The sequence below is a fragment of the Acanthochromis polyacanthus genome, chromosome 14 (genome assembly GCF_021347895.1).
Source record: "Acanthochromis polyacanthus isolate Apoly-LR-REF ecotype Palm Island chromosome 14, KAUST_Apoly_ChrSc, whole genome shotgun sequence".
Taxonomy (NCBI): domain Eukaryota; kingdom Metazoa; phylum Chordata; class Actinopteri; family Pomacentridae; genus Acanthochromis; species Acanthochromis polyacanthus.
The window spans coordinates 22,106,989-22,127,556 of record NC_067126.1 but is presented as its reverse complement, the minus strand read 5'-3'; the positions used below and the strand labels follow the sequence as shown (position 1 = coordinate 22,127,556).

Sequence of the window (20,568 nt, the reverse complement as noted above, 5' to 3'; positions counted from 1 at the left end):
CAGCCTGGAAAGCAACATTTCTACAACTCCATCTGGTTTGTGTGTTCTAAAGTACGGTGTTAACACTTTAAATTTGGATCTACAATATTTAGAGACAATAAGTAACGAAGAGATGATTAGCTGACAGAAAACCGGTTCAATGTTTTAAATTAAGAGGAGAAGGTTGTGAGTTTGTATCAAAACGCTTATCATGCACACTATCTCGCACTGCAAGAATCTGTTCATGTCTTCCTCAACTGAAAGCAGCAAGATTTTGATACACAATGCAAAGTTACAAAGATATACAAAGCAGAATGAAAATCTGGCATGTTGTCTCCTATTCCACTGTAATCTGAAACTCCATCATCAGCTCGGTGCTTCTGCAGCATTTGGTTTATGATTAAAATTTCCGTCAATCATCTCTTGATCGTCTCCTGGCTGCGTTCTAGTTTTACCTTTAAGCTGACTGCTGGGATCGAGCTGCTGCGGACTTCTAATGTTGCATTTTCTGACCGCTCAGTGACCAGTTTTGTCCCAAAGAGCACCTCAGCGCAGTTATGATTCCATTCCAGCATGCAGATTTGGCTCATTCATGTCAACAACTAGGGGAAATAGTGGAGCAGTCATTATTCTATCAGATGGTCCTGTTGGAAAAGGTTCACTATATGTTTAACAGCCAAACCGTCCTCTTCGTATGCACCCACTCGCCTTCCTTTCTTGGCAAAAGCACAAATTTCCTCATGGTTTCAATGTTTTTCTCATATACCAGTTCCATATATACTATATTACATCTGACAGATACAACAATGCTCTGTGATATGTAAATGAATTTACTGCAATATACAGAAGCTTGTAAATGACCTTGGTATTGTGTGATGAGTGACTTTTTGTTACCCACTTATTTGCTTTAAAAAAATAAATAAAAGAAGAAAAAAGGCAAGAAATTTTTAAAAAAGTTGTTTGATTTGCATTTGTATTATGCTGGATGTGAAAGAGTGACAGCAAAATGTTGGTTTGCATTTTTTTTTTTTTTAGAAATGGCATAGTGCACTGTATTCATCTTTATAGGCAGGCCTTGTGAATGATAATGTCAGTGCATGTGTCAGTCAGTTGGTTAATCCACCCCAATAATCTTAAAGATTTTCACCCAGTTGCCACAAAATGTGATTCAACTATCCAAAATCCCCCAACTATAATAAATGTTGCAATTCTGGCAATTCCTCTAACAATTCATGGATCCCATGTCAGCAGTAGCTTATAGTAAGCGCATTCAGATTCTCTGAGCACCTTGGTTGTCTTTTCCTACGTTTTCACAAATTCTCCTTCACATCCTTCACATTGGCCTCATTATGTTTTTACACTGAGGTCAAGAAAAAGTGATTAGGAAAAGCTCTTTATTTATTTATTGACTGCAACTTTGGTCTTTTCTGTGGCATGAAATATAGTTTCCCAGACCTGTTTATTTTTGTTCTATTTTTATCAATCCTTTCTTCTAAAGTTCCATTTTTACAAGCACCCCCCTTCCCCATTCTTTTCCCTCTCCCAATAGGCAGAGACCCAGGAAGAGGAAGTGTAGATAGGGTGGGGGAGTGGCCTGTTAGAGTCTCTTTGGGACCTTGTGGCCATCTCAGGTAAGTGTGTGTTGTAAAGTTGTGGCTGTGTCTTTGTTGTTGTTTTTTTACATAGCATTAGCAGTCAGCAGTTGCATCTTAGATGAAGTCTGCTTGTATAGTTTCTGTCTGAGGTGAGCTTGGCTGAAGCAGTGAAGTATTTTAGCAATTAGAGGTTGCATAGTTTCTTTGTAAGTGGTAAGTTTGCTTTGGACATTGTAGTAGTCATGCAGCTAGCTTCAGCATTTAGAGTAAGCACCACCAGGTTTGGAGAGTCTATATTTATGGTTTCTTTGTCACTTTTTAGCAGTTGGCACTAGATATTCAGCATCTTGCACTAGTTAACTGGTAGCATCGGCACTGGTTACTACCTGGAGCATCTCCTAAACAGGCCTAGGTGATGCTCCAGGTAGTAACCAGTGCCGATGCTACCAGTTAACTAGTGCAAGATGCTGAATATCTAGTGCCAACTGCTAAAAAGTGACAAAGAAACCATAAATATAGACTCTCCAAACCTGGTGGTGCTTTGGACATTGTAGTAGTCATGCAGCTAGCTTCAGCATTTAGAGTAAGCACCACCAGGTTTGGAGATTCTATATTTATGGTTTCTTTGTCACTTTTTAGCAGTTGGCACTAGATATTCAGCATCTTGCACTAGTTAACTGGTAGCATCGGCACTGGTTACTACCTGGAGCATCTCCTAAACAGGCCTAGGTCAGCTGAATGTGCTAGTGCTGATTGGATTGGTGGGAGCAGTGTGAACTGGCACGAGGGTGGGTGAATTTGGGATGCCAGAGTTCACCACCTAGCCTCCTGGAGGTATTATGGGACTAAATAGCCAAAACACCGTTGAAGAGAGGTTTCCACCTGATGAGCCCCAGAGATGTGTTAGGAATCACTGCTCACTGGTGTGTATAGTGATAGGTCAGGGATCCTAGGTCCTTCATTGAGTGCGCATCTTTCTTGTTTGGCGCACAAATGCCATGTGTTTACATTAACTAAACTGCATTCTCATTTTAAGAGATTGAGTTTGTTTGTGATGTATCAGAAACATTTCAGGGGTTCCACTGTAGCCCAACAGGTTGAGTGGTTGACCCATAAACAGAGACTATAGTCCCCGATGCAGCGGTCATGGGTTTGAGTTCGACCAATGGCCATTTACTGCATGTCTTTCCCCTACCCTTCTCCTCACATTTCCTGTCTCTCTCTCTCTCCATTGCACACTAGAATAAAGGCAAAAAAAAAAAACTTAAAAAAGAAATGCAGGTCACGTTAACACACCTTTGCCATTTCTTTTTAGTTGTTTTAGTACGCTCCTTGTCGGCACACCAATCATATATTAGATGAGGTGTTACTCCTCATACTGGTAGACCAGAAAATAGAGGAGAAGTTTCAAACATGTTGTCAAAGGGTTGTATTTTTTAGAAGGCTATAAAGGTAAAACCACAACCAACAATGAAATATCTGATACTGAATTTAATAATGTATTTAAATTGACATAAAATGGAATTTGGATATCATATAGAAGACAACTTGTGTTTCTGTTTATTTAGCCTTGTTTGAGCTTAAGTCTGTGATGTACATGCAGATAAGTGTTATTGGAAACAGTTTTGCAGAATATTTTCAAGACGATCATTATCAGGAACAGATGCAAACGGCAAAGGTTCATGTCACTTTCCCTTTTTATCAAACAAAGCCCCATCACAGACATGTAGCATCTGTCACCAGAAGGAAATCGTTTCATCTAAACCGAAAAGAGATGATTGGATGATCAGATAATCACCCCGTCAACAATGGCGTGACATTAGAGATGCTCCCTATTCTGTCTCTTTGGTCTCCAAGTATTCAACGACACATTCATTCTGCTCTCTATCCTCAGTTCAGCCGTGGCTCTTTTCTTTCATTGATCCGCTTTGGACACATCCTATCCGCCACTTGATCTGTGAAAACAGAGGAATGTCCAAAGTACCATTGGCTCTTTTCAGCTCTAAATTAAATCCAAAGCGCTCCAAAGACTGAAGAGGCAACTGTTTCTTTTGTTTTCTTCTAATCAATCTGGAAAAACATACAACACCTCGCTGACCTGAACAGCAGCGTCAGGACAAAGAGAGAGCGGCACAATGAGTGTTTAACAAAGCTATCAGCTGGTCTTTAAGGGCAGTGTGTCCACCGGCATGTCTCTGCAGTGACCTAAGACGCCCCCGTGCCTGTTAAGACCATCTCCTGAGTATCAGGCTTGTGTGTGTTTGTGTCTCCATGGACCTGATAGTGTTTTGTTCCAAGGAGTGGAGTTGCAGGAGGAGCATATTCACATCTGGTTTCAGCAAGAGTGTCCTCATAAATGATACCGAGAGGCTCCACAACAGAATCATCATGGCTAAAGACCATCAATACCCTGCTGGCTCATTAGTTTTGCAAATGCTGAGCTCTACAAGTGGACGAACAACTCTCTAATGAACAGCTGTTGATTGGAAATAACTGTGTGGCATCATGTAAACAATAGGATAACATATACATTACTGTTCAAAAGTTTGGGGTACCCGGATAAGTTCATGAAATGTCACTCTTTGATTCATGTGCTAACATAATTGCACAAGGGTTTTCTAATTAATTAGTCTTTCAACACGACTAGCTAGCACAATGTAGCATTAGAACACAGGAGTGATGGTTGATGGAAATGTTCCTCTGTACCTCTATGTAGATATTCCATTAAAAATCAGCTGTTTCCAGCTAGAATAGTCATTTACCACATTAACAATGTCTAGACTGGATTTCTGATTAGTTAAATGTTATCTTCATTGAAAAATTACAGTTTTTCTTTTTTAAAAAAATGACATTTGCAAGTTACCCCAAACTTTTGAACAGGAGTGTATGGATTTGGGCACACACGCTCAGTTTACTCATCATAACTAGTACTTTTCAGCCTGTCAAACCAATTACTCAATGTTTTGTGTGGCTCCAAAGGTGCTTCGTGAGGTCTGAGAAAACAACCCTGATAATGTCAACAGAATCAGTTTAGTTTTGGCTTTTAAAATGAACAGAGAGCCTTTCATCATGTTGCATTATGGTAAGTAAAGACAAGATGTTAGGACACACAACAGAATGGTAAAAGATTTTTTCTGCTACTTTGAATTTGACAATTTCTTTTGACAATTTCTTTTATCTATTTGTTTTTATTAAAGCAACACCCAGGAGATTTTAACACTTTTCTTTAAGTCCCTAAATTTAGTATCTGTAAGTGGTATATAAACATTTAAAGACCCTTTCTGGCAAAAATCAAGTCTTTTACACTGTAAACATGTCCATATGGTTTGTTTTTTTTTTATATGCCAGAAAACACATCATAAGCAGTCAGAGCCACAGTAGACACACTTTTACACCTGGACGCTACAGTGAACTAACAACAGTCTCAAAAACACAGATTCAGTCTTCTAGGGTTTCATATGTAACAAACCTCAAGAACCAATACCGTCAACTTGCAGGAAGGGGCTTTCTGTATCATTATATTTTTAAAGATAAGATAAACTTTATTGATCTCTCAGTGGGGGAAATTCACCAGTACAGCAGCTCCAAGCAGAAAACAAATATTCAGAAAAAAGTATTTAGAATTGATTCACACATGTATGGCTGACTTACTGCAATATTGTAGATTGCCACTGTGTAGTTTGGAGTAGTTTTAAAGTGTTTATGCAGAATATTTGGTGAGCTGGTGTTCTGGAGCTGTGGTTACTGGTGAAACAGTGAATAGAGAGAAAGGAAGAGATTCATGGACTGATGGAAGTTAGGGGAAGCAGCAGGTTAGAGTTACTTGTCAGCCATTTTGGGATGGAAAATAATTATTTTCATGAAAAGAAATCCTAAATATAAAACTCTGATATAAAGAGATGAGGCTTTTTGGGGTTTGATCAATCACCAGAGAGGGACTTGTACTGAATTGTGAATATGTATTAATTTGTACTCAAGGTTACATGCCATATTCCAAGACACATGAGAAGAAATTAGGCATTGTAAGGGTTTATAAATGCATTGTTCTTGTCAACAATTCTGCTCTACGAAGATATATTTTGCATTATTACTAAAGTGTTTTACCATATTGTCCATCAAGTGAAATGTGTAAGTAAATTTCTGGAATACCACATTAATTTGCAATTTTATTTTCCTCTCTGATCAAACAGTAGTTCTGCTGTTACAGCCGGCGAGGTTCTGGTAAACTCTAACAAAAAAGGCAGAATCATCATTCCTATTATGGAAGTGGTGATCTGAAGAATATGTCTCAACTTGATAGAATTCCCCATGAGAAGAATTAACCACACTGGCACAGACTGTGACTGCATCTTTCTTTTAATCATTCTTTCTTTGGTCTGAAAGTTTCAGAGTCTTATTTTTCATCGGTTGAATGAATTTAATTGTCCTCGAGATCTGGAAACGTACTAAAACAAATACTTTCAAATACTTGCAACAACAATGAAGATAATGAACATTCTTTGCAGCTATAAACTTCATCTTTTACAATCAGATAGTTTCAGGAGGGAGTCATATTGACATCTGGTATTCTGCAGGTGTCACCACTGATGACTGCAGATTACACATTCCTCTGTATCAGTCCTCTCCCATGGGTGCTGTGGCCTTTCATACATTCCACAGAGACGTATAACGAAAGTCTCAGAGTGGATGCACAGATTGAGATTAATGAATGTAATAGTGCAGTAAAGGGGAAGCTTATGATGTGATGTACATGTATGAAGTCACATTATCTAAATACCACCTGTTGTCATGCAGTGTATACACACCCTCACTGCAAAAAAAAAAGTGTTTTTATCAAACTAGGGGCTGAAGTCCAGCTTCAGGCTCCCGCTAGTCCAGGGAGAGGGGTGGTGCCCCTGGAGGGGTGTTTGCTTAAGGCCAACTTTACGACTGTGATGCTTTTTCCAGACCAGACCTGAGCCTGAAATGCAGACAGGAATTGCACAGGGCCACGGAGCTGCTTCTCAACTTCAAGAATTAACTTCATTTTTGGCAGGTTTTGTACCTGGGTTTGCCTTGATGGCACAGATCGAACAAATGACTCATGTGCAGGATCGGATAAATAAATTGTTGTTGCCCCAAAGATGCCCTCACAGCTTATGTAGGAAACCCATGTCACCTCAAATCCACACACTTTTCACATGCAAGACAGATTTGCATGCAATCAGTGAAGGAATTTCCTGCATTATTTTCATTCAGTTGACTGGCACGTCCTTTGATGCTGGGCACATACTGCTCATTGCATTAATGCTGATTGGAGCTTACCTTTAAAGGTAAAGGCCCGCAGCTATCGGAATCCTTATCTGTGGTCAAGGGTAACTTCTGGTCTGAGCTATCACGTCAATGTGCCGTGACAGTCTAATGGCTCAGTCCCAGCTCGGATCAAAGAGCTGTTTGTGGTCAACGTTGGAGATTACACTTGGCTGCGATGCCATTCCTTCATAGCAGCCAAAGCAGATCCCAGAGGTTTTCAGAACCGAGATGTTTATCAGGCTTGTACCCAAACAAACAAGATGTGCGTCACTGAACACAACCATGAAATGTTAATCTTTCTTTTTTGTTTTTTGCATTGATGGCGAGTGGTCAAACTCATGTCTGCTGTTCACGGCTTTCACTGTGCGTGTGTGTGTGTCTGTGACTGTACTTGTATTGTGTGCAGAGGATATAAATCTGTTCACACATTCACATTGTGGGGACCCAAATGCTAAATTTTAGGGACAAAAAACAAGTTCCCATGATGTAAATCATGAAATTTTAGGTTTAAGGTTAGGCTATGGTTCGGTTAAGGTTAAGGTCAGGATAAGGGTAAGGATTTGGCACGTAGGGGTTATGGTTATGGTTACGGCAAACCTCCAGGAAATCTGTAAGTCAATAGCATTCTGCTGAAAGCACAACTGTGTTTGTGTGACAGAGACAGAGAGGGAGGGGGATTAAAAACAGAACTAGAGGCAGACATTCCATCCATCCATTAGCTATACCCTCCTCATCCTGTACAGGGTTGTGGGGGGCTGGAGCCTGTCCCAGCTGATACTGGGCGAGGAGCAGACATTGTAAAAGTTTTATAAGAAAGATTGAGAGCAAGAGAAAGAAATAGAAAGAAAAACTTCAAGACAGATAGATGAGATAGAATGAGAGACAGAAAGAGGTTTGGATCCAGCAGCAGCATTATTGCAAAGCATTCTGGCTCTGATTCCAAAACCCCCATCAGAGTTTAGCAACCCAGCTCATTTTGTAGGAAATGACACAACCTCTGTATGAGCTAATAGTCTACATGAACCCCCACAATATGTCACTGATTAAAAATCATAATATTATAAAGGACTTGAAAGAGCAGGTGGGGATCAATTCTGATGTGTGTTTGATTCGGAGTTTCATTAACTTCCTTGTTTTCCACACTGTAACTCCCAGGTGGGAAAGAGCTTCAAAACCGCAGTCCTAATTGCGAGCATGTGGCCTTCAGCAGCGTCCAAGGCGCACTTGACTTTCCAGGCTGTCCGGTGCTCTGGGCTGGAAGCCTGAGCGGAGGAACACATTTGGGCCACAGTGATGCCTGTATGTCAAGGAATAATCTCCACACATACTATGAGTGAAGGTTTTAATAACTACATACTTTTTGTTACCAAATCTGATGGATTAATACTGAGTTTATTCAATTGTTTATTTCCCCCCTTATTTTTTTCTGAACCATTGCTCTCTGTCTCTCTCTGGAAGCTCTTCAGACCTCTTGAATCCTTGTAGAAACAATAAGGCGGATCTGAATGTGACAGGCGCGTCTCTTCAGTGGGGACCAAACCAAACCAAACCGTCAGCTGCGGCGGAGATGCCGCTGTCAGAGCAGCAGAAGGTCCTGACAGGGTCCGCAGCTCTTAATAAAGGCTGCTGCTCCGCTTCAACAATTAAACCAAGCCGAGCAAACGCACAGTGGTAATCTCTAGTCTGATTTAGTTTTACAGGGACGAGCTGTAAAGTACGTGTTCATTTGATCGAGGCTCTTAGTCTATAAAGCAGTTTGTGACTCTTAAATCATCCTTTATATGAAATAGGATAATTTCACTTGTTCCGTGGATGAAGACGCAATAAGTCGCTGAGAGCAATTTTATTTTACGCAGGGTCCTTATAAGAATAAAACATAGAGAAGCTTGTGTACATGCGTTTACACACACCTATACACAAGCACACAGACACGGTGTAAAATGTAACGTTATTTGAATGTATAAGAAGCGTTTCCTTTATCCTGGTGTCCACATATTTTTACGCACCAAAGTTAGATCCCAAAATATTCCGACCACAAATCATCACTTAATTTGGGCCTGGTAGCCACATTAACATATATATAAACATAAACGGCTCCGTGTCACAGGGATTGCTATATAATTAAAACTGGTTAAATGAATTATTTTTATTGGCCGATTTAGGCCTTTAATAAAGATTATAGTGCATTAAAAAGGTCAGGACTGTGAAGTTTATGGTGTGTTTATCCGAAATCAATTATTTCAACCAGTGCCACACATTTTTTGGGGGGAATAGAAAACTGTTGGTTCATTAATTATTTAAAATGTATATTGATAGGAGCAGCTTTGCCTTCTGATGCGAACACTAAAATGTCTGCAGGGAATCAAAGTTCCCGATAGGATTGTGGCTTTTATATTCCTCTTATAATGTCTTATGAATCTCCATACTTTTTTGTCAGTAAGTGAATCTGCAATAATTCAAGAGGAACTATTTCAAGGCCATGTAAAACTTAGAAACGCCTCAAGGAAAAACAAAAACAGGATCAATAAGCTAGGAAAGTTTTCTTATGGCACCCTTTATTAAACATTGCAGTTACTATTCCTGTACGATGTTCCCGAGCACAGCTCATTAGAGAGTGATTTTGTGTTCATTAAAACACGATAGTCAGGTTTATATTCTCGATTCAATCACCGACTGCGCTCCATCTGTTGTTTTGTTAGTCATCTGGATAACTCTGGTTAAATCAGCTGCTGCTTCCTCATGAAGTCTCTCTGAAGGCCTCACACCACCCGTGTTTACTGCAACAAGCAGTTTCCCTTTAAATTTGCATCCTGAAGGACTTCGTCAAATCAAAACCACGTGTTAGCAAACATACAGCCTTGTTGAATTAAAGTTCATCCCTAAGCTGCCCTCCATCCAACCTCAAAGAAAGAACTGGCTTATTTGATTAACCCCAGCGTAATTACAGCGTGCGTCCTCTCCACGGTTTGCCATTTAGTCAGTCATATCATTTGCAAATTAGGAACGTATTAATGTGGCGACTAGACCTAAATTATGTGGGGCGAGTTGCGGTGACACTGTTGGAATATTTTACATCTTGTAGGTCTGTTTGGGATCTAACTTCAGTGCGTAAAAATATGTGGAGGGTAAACCCATAGGCGAAACATAAATAAATGCTCCTATTACATTAACATCTCGTTACATTTTGTCCTAACAAAGAGGCTTCATGTGTTTCTGACAGTAGTGTTTGTTGTCAGCTGAGCTTTAATAGGTAAAACAGTCCCATTCAGAGGCCGCCGGGCTCGCACGGCCTGCTGTGCCATAATGTTCGGCACAAGCCCTCCAATGACTGTTAATACTGAGTGTTTTTTTGTCAATATTAGCGGGACTACTTAGGGGGGAAGTTTATAATTGGACACGTGTTTTCCCCGCTTTTTGTCGTTTGGAGATCTACTGATCCTTTTGTAATTCGTTTTTAAAGCAATGAACGATCGACAAGGAGGGGTAGAGGAGTTCTTAAGAGCTCCCTTTCAGCCTTTAGAATTGGCCTGGGCGACCCACCGAGAAACGTGGAGGCCCTGAAGTATTTAATCCAGGAGATGTGCCCGTGAAGCTGTCACACAGCACACATCCAGGCAGGTAGGTTGAGATCAGTTTATTTAGGAAGCATCGGGCGCTGTGCTGTCTGACTCTTTGTCCATCACCTCAGCCCACTCCATTTTATCTGTCAGGAAAAAAGATTGAATAGTTTTAAAATATGGAGGACATTCTCTTTGACTTAGACCAGGATGGCAACACGGATTTTGCCTTTTGGGGACAGATGGACCAAAATTTCCAGTTCCAGACGCAGCTGGACACCTTCCTGCTGGACTGTACAGCGGCCACCGGCCAGCTCTCCCCCTGGTCCTCCTTCGGCTGTCAGTCCATGTTCCCGGACGCACAGCTGACCTTCACCGACCTGGACGTACAGTCTCCGGGGGTGAGCATCTGCGCTGAAGGCGAGAGCTCCTCCCTGGACGAGCCCCTGGAGGTGAGCAAGCGCAGGGCGCGCAGACTGGTGACCCATCAGCCGTACAAGGTGCAGCGGCACGCAGCCAACATCCGGGAGAGGAAGAGGATGCTGAGCATCAACTCAGCGTTCGAGGAGCTCCGCTGCCATGTACCGACGTTTCCCTACGAGAAAAGGCTGTCCAAGATCGACACTCTGCGCCTGGCCATAGCCTACATCGCCCTGCTGAGGGAAATCCTCATGTCAGGCTGCGACCCCAAATCCTATGTGGACGAGTGCATGAAGAACGGCTACAAGAATCAGACCAACGCCATCTGGAACACAAGTGGTGAGAAAATCACACTCATTAACCTCATCAAAATGTCAGTAGCTAACGATGAAGTCTTAAAGTGCAGATGCAATCTGAGTCATGACAGGTCCTTATGAAAATCAGTATGTTTAGAGGGACATGGCAAACAAATAAATGAGATTATTTACCCTACTAAAGCAGCAGGAGTCTGTAAAGCTCATCCTGAATTTAATCAAATGTCTGAAAATTCATAATTTCAGATTAAATTTAGATAATAATAGATTTAGAATATTAGACAGAAATTATTAGTAATTGGTCATCAAATTCTTAACATGTTGCAAATTTCTATGTTTTACATTTTCATTAAATCTTCTTTATTTGACAGAAGCCCTAATAGTAACAGTGGCATTTAATTAACACACCAAACATACATTTCTGCTGATTATCCAAATCCATCCAGCACAGCCTTACATTTACAGCCTACAAAACACAGTACTCATTCTGTGTTTGTGCTCATTCTGAAGCTTCCACTTCCAGAAAGGCTTTTAATAACTATTTAAAATGTAATCAGTGTTTCAGTGACAGACAGTGTAATTGTTGTTTTTCACGGTAATCCCATAAAGCAAATGTCATTTTAAGCAGCTTTCTGTGTGTTCAGGCAGACTTTTATCCCCAGGTGTGTTTCCCTGCTCTTAAATGAGCCTCATTTTATCAAAACACAAGTACTTGTATTCTGACTGCCTCCATTTGCTTAACTAATTCTTTGGGAATCTGCTCTGAAGCCTCTTTATGGGGCTTTTCAGCAGTAAGTGTGCCCCCATTCTTCAGGCGCAGACCTAGGACTTGTTAAACAGTCATTAAAATGTATCTAAACTTATGTGTTTGTCCTGCTTTTGTCTCTCTCTGCCCCCATGCTCCCCCTTGCCAGATCTGACAGCCCGCCTCTCTTGGATAAAGTGGGATTAGCTGAGGAACAGTGGGCACCCAGAGTGAGGAGATTGTAGCAGGGAGGTATTACAGGTCTGTTCCTCCCTCTTCTCTCTGTCTGCATGTCAAAGACAGGCGGCACCACTGAACCCACCGATCGACATCTGCAGACTTCTCACCAGGTCACACACCTCAGGCTTTCTCAACCCTATCGTCTACTTTGTCCTCAGTGGCTTTGAATATTCTAATTTATTGTTGACCGGTAATTGAGAGCCATTGTTTCTGGGGCAGGGGCGGGAAAGAGGGTTGGCATTGTTGTCCCAAATGGATGGCACTTGACACGGAGAGGCACACTGGCATGAAGCTGAATGGACTCACTGAGGACTCATACTTCTGCATGTAGCGCTGAAGTGTTTTCTGGACTCTTGTTTGTTTGGCTGCGAGTCGACGTGTTAAAAAGAGCCTTGATCATGTAAATGAGACGATGGGCGTGAGACGCGCGTCGGTGTAATGTGATTTAGCATGTCAGGTGCTGCTTCCAAAGATGGCAATGCGTCTGCCTGTGTGCTGTTTGTTTCATGTGCAACCTCTATCATCTTTTATTTATTTGTTTATTTATAATGATTTCTTATTTATGACAAAATATGCTGTGTAACTGTGCTTGTCTATTGTTTTGTAGCTCAAATGATGTGTTTGCTGTGACTCAGTGTACCTTTAAAGCAACTCAATGTCATGTGAACGTGTAGTTTTCCGTAAATGGATCACCACAGAAAATTGCACACAGCACCTTAGATGAGTAATTTTATGTATGGCAGAATTACAGGCAAGATCGTAAAAGGTAACCAGTTGTCAGTTGCCACTTACCTTCATGTATTTTGGTAAAAATAATTCATAAATTACATTAATTAACAAAGTGTTGGTTGAGGACTGACAGTTCATCTCTCTTAGCTATCCCTCCTTTCTTGATTTCAAAATCTATTAGATGACTTGAGAGGTTTTCATCCCCTGTACTGGACTAAGTTTAACCAATTTCTTGCACCACACTGGCAATAGATTTGGTAAACCCTCGTGTTGTCCTTAGGGTCATTCTGACCCCAAGTAAAATCTTTAGACATTGTATACTTTTATGTAACAAGGTCTGTTTGGCCCTAAATTCCAAAATGAAGGGAAAAAAAATGGTAATGGATTGGATTGAAGTAAGACTAATGGTGTAATGCAAATTTGATTGACATTTTATAGTATATGCTTTTAATAACAGTCCAACCAGGCGGGGTCATTTTGACTCCAGAGGGCAGAAGTGCATGGCAACTGGGGGAACATTACAATGGTTAACACAACGAATCAAGCTTGATGGCATGATCTGAATCAGCTGAGAATATAAAAAGTGTGATTTTCCCTTTAAAGTAAGGTTTACTACTGTCCTTTAACTGCTGCTGTGTCTAATGACATGAATATCACCTATATCATTGATTGTCAACCTTGGTTCAGTGACGTTCCCCCTGTGTATTATTTTTTTCATTCAAGTACCCCGCAACCAAGGCATTTTTGGCTGACAAAAAGAGACAGACATAAAATACAGCACTACGTCATCAGTTTCTGATATTTAAAATTTTATATCAATGCAAAAAATGCTAATTTGTAGTGGTCTTTCTTCAGCTACTTGGAGAAAAAGAACTAAAAACTTGTTGAAAAATAAATAATTTATTCAACTGTAAATAAAGATTTCTACGCAGAAATAATCATAAACGTAAAGTGTCCTCTTACACACGTGGACAAAATTATTGGTACCTCTCGGTTAATGAAAGAAAAACCCACAATGGTCACAGAAATTATTTGAATCTGACAAAAGTAAAAAAAAAAATTTCTATGAAAATTAACCAGTGAAAATAAGAAATTGCCTTTGAACCGCGGTTCAACATCATTTTAAAAAAACAAACTCTTTCATCTAAACTCTTCCATAAACTGGGTTTATGGTGATAAAATGGAATGGTCTACTTGATATGAAATTCAGTTTATAAACTTTCATTCGTATTTTGTTGAAGAATTATTGAATAAATATATTTTGTAAAGGACTTTTGAATTGTTGTTAGTTTTCAATGTTTTGTTGTTTGTTTTTTTTAAAATCTCACGTACCTCCTGGCATACCTTCAAATATCCCCACGGGCACTCATACCTACATTTGAGAATGCCTACAATGGCATTTTTTTTAAACAAATTTCATGATGATTTTTTTTTTCAAACAAAGCTGCTCGACAGTGTTTTTCACAGCCTACTTTACATTATTTTACGGCATGCTAAAAAAATCGCCCTTTTTTCGACATAGTATAATATGGCGTTTTTTAGACAAAATTCATAATGATTTGATTTTTTTCAAAGAAAACTGCTTTATAGTGTTTTTCACAGCCTACTTTACATTATTTCATCATATGGCATGTTTTTACGACATGCTGAAAAAAAATCACATTTCGACATAGTATACTATGGTGTTTTTTTGGACAAAATTCATAGTGATTTTTTTTCAAAGAAAACTGCTCTATGGTGTTTTTCACAGCCTACTTTACATTATTTCATCATATGGTATGTTTTTACGACATGCTGAAAAAATCGCATTTTTTTTGACATAGTATACTATGGCGTTTTTTTTTTTGGACAAAATCATGATGATTATTTTTCCCCAAAGAAAACTGCTCTATAGTGTTTTTCATGGCCTACTTTACATTATTCATCATATGGCATGTTTTCATGACATGCTGAAAAAATCACATTTCGACATAGTATACGATGGCGTTTTTTTGGACAAAATTCATAGTGATTTTTTTTCAAAGAAAACTGCTCTATGGTGTTTTTCACAGCCTACTTTACATTATTTCATCATATGGTATGTTTTTACGACATGCTGAAAAAATCGCTTTTTTTTCGACATAGTATACTATGGCGTGTTTTTTTTTTTTGACAAATTTCTTGATGATTTTTTTTCAAAGAAAACTAATAATAATGGTTACATTTACATAGCGCTTTTCAAGACACCCAAAATGCTTTACAATGAATCCATTTTTTCATTCGCTCACACATTCTCACTCTGGTGGTGAGCTACATTTGTAGCTACAGCTGCCCTGGGGCAGACTGACAGAAGCGTGGCTGCCAATCCACGCCTACAGCCCCTCTGACCACCACCAACACATGACTAGGCGAGCGGAAATTGAACCGCCAACCCTTTGATCATTGGACAACCCACTCTACCACCTGAACCACAGCCGCCCCAAACTGCTCTATAGTGTCTTTCATGGATTACTTTGCATTATTTCATCATATGCATGTTTTTACGACATGCTGAAAAAAAATCACATTTTTTTTCGACATAGTATACAATGGTGGGTTTTCTTCGGACAAATGTCATGATTTTTTTCAAAGAAAACTGCTCTATAGTGTTTTTCACGCCTACTTTGCATTATTTCATCATATGGCATGTTTTTACGACATGCTGAAAAAAATCGCCTTTTTTCAACATAGTATACTATGGCGGTTTTTTTGAACAAATTTCATGATGATTTTTTTTCAAAGAAAACTGCTCTATAGTGTTTTTCATGGCCTACTTTACATTATTTCATCATATGGTATGTTTTTACGACATGCTGAAAAAATCACATTTTTTTCGACATAGTATACTATGGCGTTTTTTTGGACAAAATTCATAGTGATTTTTTTTCAAAGAAAACTGCTCTATGGTGTTTTTCATGGCCTACTTTACATTATTTTATCATATGGCATGGTTTACGACATGCTGAAAAAATCACATTTCGACATAGTATACTATGGCATTTTTTTGGACAAAATTCATAGTGATTTTTTTTCAAAGAAAACTGCTCCATGGTGTTTTTCACAGCCTACTTTACATTATTTCATCATATAGCATGTTTTTACGACATGCTGAAAAAAAATCACATTTCGACATAGTATACTATGGCGGTTTTTTTTGGACAAAATTCATAGTGATTTTTTTTCAAAGAAAACTGCTCTATGGTGTTTTTCACAGCCTACTTTACATTATTTCATCATATGGTATGTTTTTACGACATGCTGAAAAAATCACGTTTTTTTCGACAGTACACTATGGCTCTTTTTTTTTTTTGGACAAAATCATGATGATTATTTTTCCCCAAAGAAAACTGCTCTATAGTGTTTTTCATGGTCTACTTTACATTATTTCATCATATGGCATGTTTTTATGACATGCTGAAAAAATCACATTTCGACATAGTATACTATGGCGTTTTTTTGGACAAAATTCATAGTGATTTTTTTTCAAAGAAAACTGCTCTATGGTGTTTTTCACAGCCTACTTTACATTATTTCATCATATGGTATGTTTTTACGACATGCTGAAAAAATCGCATTTTTTTTGACATAGTATACTATGGCGTTTTTTTTTTTGACAAATTTCTTGATGATTTTTTTTCAAAGAAAACTAATAATAATGGTTGCATTTACATAGCGCTTTTCAAGACACCCAAAATGCTTTACAATGAATCCATTTTTCATTCACTCACACATTCTCACTCTGGTGGTGAGCTACATTTGTAGCCACAGCTGCCCTGGGGCAGACTGACAGAAGCGTGGCTGCCAATCCACGCCTACGGCCCCTCCGACCACCACCAACACATGACTAGGCGAGCTGAAATTGAACCGCCAACCCTTTGATCATTGGACAACCCACTCTACCACCTGAACCACAGCCGCCCCAAACTGCTCTATAGTGTCTTTCATGGATTACTTTACATTATTTCATCATATGATATGTTTTTACGACATGCTGAAAAAATCACATTTTATTCGACATAGTATACTATGGCGTTTTTTTGGACAAAATTCATAGTCATTTTTTTTTTCAAAGAAAACTGCTCTTTAGTGTTTTCACAGCCTACTTTACATTATTTCATCATATAGCATGTTTTTACGACATGCTGAAAAAAAATCACATTTCGACATAGTATACTATGGCGTTTTTTTTGGACAAAATTCATAGTGATTTTTTTTCAAAGAAAACTGCTCTATGGTGTTTTTCACAGCCTACTTTACATTATTTCATCATATGGTATGTTTTTACGACATGCTGAAAAAATCACGTTTTTTTCGACAGTACACTATGGCTCTTTTTTTTTTTTGGACAAAATCATGATGATTATTTTTTCCCCAAAGAAAACTGCTCTATAGTGTTTTTCACGGCCTACTTTACATTATTTCATCATATGGCATGTTTTTATGACATGCTGAAAAAATCACATTTCGACATAGTATACTATGGCGTTTTTTTGGACAAAATTCATCGTGATTTTTTTCAAAGAATACTGCTCTATGGTGTTTTTCACAGCCTACTTTACATTATTTCATCATATGGTATGTTTTTACAACATGCTGAAAAAATCGCATTTTTTTTGACATAGTATACTATGGCGTTTTTTTTTTGACAAATTTCTTGATGATTTTTTTTCAAAGAAAACTAATAATAATGGTTGCATTTACATAGCGCTTTTCAAGACACCCAAAATGCTTTACAATGAATCCATTTTTCATTCACTCACACATTCTCACTCTGGTGGTGGTAAGCTACATTTGTAGCCACAGCTGCCCTGGGGCAGACTGACAGAAGTGTGGCTGCCAATCCACGCCTACGGCAGGGCCGGATCTAGCTCAGCCCATTGGGGGGGGCATTTGGTTTGACATGAGGGGCATGTGTCAAATCCCACCCAAACCCTTAAAAGTACACTACATAAAACAATGCTGACTATGGCCATCATGTTAATTAATGAATCCATAATTAGTTTATACATTTTATTTATTTTGTATTAGCCTATAGGTTTTATATTGGATTTGAATGCCATACCTGACACGCTACCCTCTGCATTTACCCGGGCTTGGGTGTTTGAACATTTTTTTTCAGGTTATAGCAACTTTTAAGATTTTTTTTCTTTTTGTATTTTTTTGTTCTTTTTATCCTTTTATGTATTCATTTAACATTCATTTATTTAGAACATAGTTTTTTTCAATATCTGTTTTTTTGTCTTTTATGTCATTTTCATTTACCTTATGGCAACTTTTAGGATTTTTTTATTGCTTTTTGTCTTGTTTTTTATCTTTATCCTTCCATGCATTTCTTTGTAATTTTCTTTAGCTACAGTACATCTTTTATTTTATTTTGATGTCTGTGTTCTTTTCATATAGCATCGTTATCACTTTAGGATCAGTCGTCTGTTTTTCTGTGCAAACACCCTAACAAATTCATCCATGTTTAGGCCTTTTGTAATAGCCTTCTCGTGAGCCAGAATAACTAAATCTCTCTTTCTCTTGTGTAGCATAGTGCGGCGAAAGGGGGTAAGGACACGAGACAAAGTAGAGAAAGAGCTCTCGCATGAAGCAGATGATATCCCAATCACAATAGATGTCACATACATGCGATGGAGCTGAGGAAAGCCTTCTTTATGCCCTTGTAGAAATTGGCAAATGGTGGAGAGATTTACAAACTCTGCTCTACCCTCCTCAGTGTTTTTGAATTTATTTTCCAACATTATTTTTCCAACAAGAATCTCATTGGAAAGTGTGCCACTATCACACCCTGCCATTTTCTGCAGAGGACCTAACATTGCAGGATCCAGAAAAGAGATGGATTGAGGTTGAAGGCAATTCACTGCTTTCATGAGATCGAGATTGCTTTTGGTGAATCTCGTCTCCATCTCTACAATGGCTGTATCCAAAATGTTGAGAAGAGCTCTCTTCAGAGCCTGGTCAGGAGTCACAGAGTCTTCTTCATGGCCTAGAGTGGACATAACAACACTACCTGTAAGCTGTGAGCTCATTGTTCGCTGTCTTTTAGCTGCTGCAGCTGGTGTAGCTGTGCTTGTTAATGCTTCGCTCTGCTCATGTCGGATCTGCTTCAGAGTCTGCAGAGATGCACTGACTAGCTCTGAAGCACAACACAGATCAACAGAATGACCCTGTAGCATAGCATTTGCTGGCTTTAAGGGACCCAGAATCTTTAGGAGGAATTTTCCTATTTCAAAGAAATTATGCCTCCTTAACATCATCAATAGCCCTGATGCCTCTGTACAGATGTCAACAGCAGCTGCTCTATCCTCTGTAACCTCTGTCAGGATACTCATGATAGCATCCTGATTTTCCACAAGGCACTTGGTCACTTCATAGTGGCTTGTCCACCTGATCTCCAACAGCCGTTTAAGAGAAGGGACGTCATAGTTTTGAGACATATAATGACGGTGAAAAAATGAGTGCAGTGACCCTGATAGATCAAAAAAGGCTTTTGCACATGGCTCTGCTTGCATGGCATGAACCACTACCAAGTGCAGTTGGTGGTTATAGCAGTGTATATAAGGAATATCTTTCCCTATCTTCTTTTGTATTAAAGCCTGCACCCCACCCTTGACTCCACTCATGACAGAAGCTCCGTCATAGCACTGACTCATTATTTCAGCTGCATTGTAGCCTGACTCAGAAAGATGCTCAAGAATTTGGGTTGTAATATATTCAGCATTTAATTGACTGAGATCAAGCAAACCAATCAGGTGTTCTTCTGGAATGCCATTGCGAACAAATCTAATCATGACTGACATATTCTCTACATTGCATTTGTCCCTAGTTCCATCACTTTTAAGGCAAAAACCAGAATAATCTGCATTTTCATATTTTTCTTTAATGTCATTGATTACCATTGTTCCCAGTGTTTCAATAATTTCATTCTGAATATTGTGAGATGTGTACTTAGCATTTTCTGGGATGTGTTTACTGATTTCTTCAAATTTTGCATCCTTTGTTAGTGTGTAATTAAGCAGTTTTAAGAACAGTCCATCTCCATCAGAACTTTCCCATGTTCCACGAAGTGGAAGCTCATTTACTGCAAGGAACTGTACGACTTCAATTGTTTTGACATAATATATATTTTTTTCAATTTGTGTGGGCCCTAGTAGATTGGTAATGGTTTCTCCAGTGTTAACTCTTTGTGACATTTCCGACCAGGCTTTTGCATTTTTAATGTGGCCTTGGCTTGATGCATGCCTTTGGAGTCCCTTGTCTTTTTCCAAAGCAGTTTTCCAATTAGTAAATCCCTGTTTGGTAAAAACCAAATCTCGATCATTGTTCCCCCCAAATTTGCGACAGGGAAAACAAAAGCATGCATCAAGCTTCGTGGAATATTCCAGCCACTGTCTCCCACGATACCAGCCTGGGCAAAATGCACGTAAAGTTTTGCCAAAATTACGTTTGGGGAAAACCAGAGCTGTGGGCTGTGACGGTGCTAGCAAATTCAAGCCCGTGTTTTCATCACTCGCAACGGCCTCTGTACTGTACACTGCGGGGGCTATGGTGCTTTTGTTAGACTGGGGCTGGGCACAAGGGGGACAGCCTGCCCCTGTGCCGAGTGAGCTGCTGCTGGTGCTGGGAAGTGCGCGCTGAGCAGCGGCAACGGCTGGAGTCTCCTGACTCGGCACTGT

At 39.3% G+C, this 20,568-nt stretch overlaps 1 protein-coding gene across 1 annotated transcript; it reads left to right on the top strand.

The window, feature by feature from the left end:
• Nucleotides 1-9,699: 9,699 nt before the first annotated feature.
• On the top strand, nucleotides 9,700-14,142 carry LOC110967251 (protein Fer3). Its single transcript, XM_022216799.2, has 2 exons — nucleotides 9,700-11,182; nucleotides 12,072-14,142. The coding sequence occupies exons 1-2, from the start codon at nucleotides 10,603-10,605 to the stop codon at nucleotides 12,107-12,109; spliced, it is 618 nt and encodes a 205-aa protein (XP_022072491.1). The 5' UTR covers nucleotides 9,700-10,602; the 3' UTR covers nucleotides 12,110-14,142.
• Nucleotides 14,143-20,568: the final 6,426 nt, after the last annotated feature.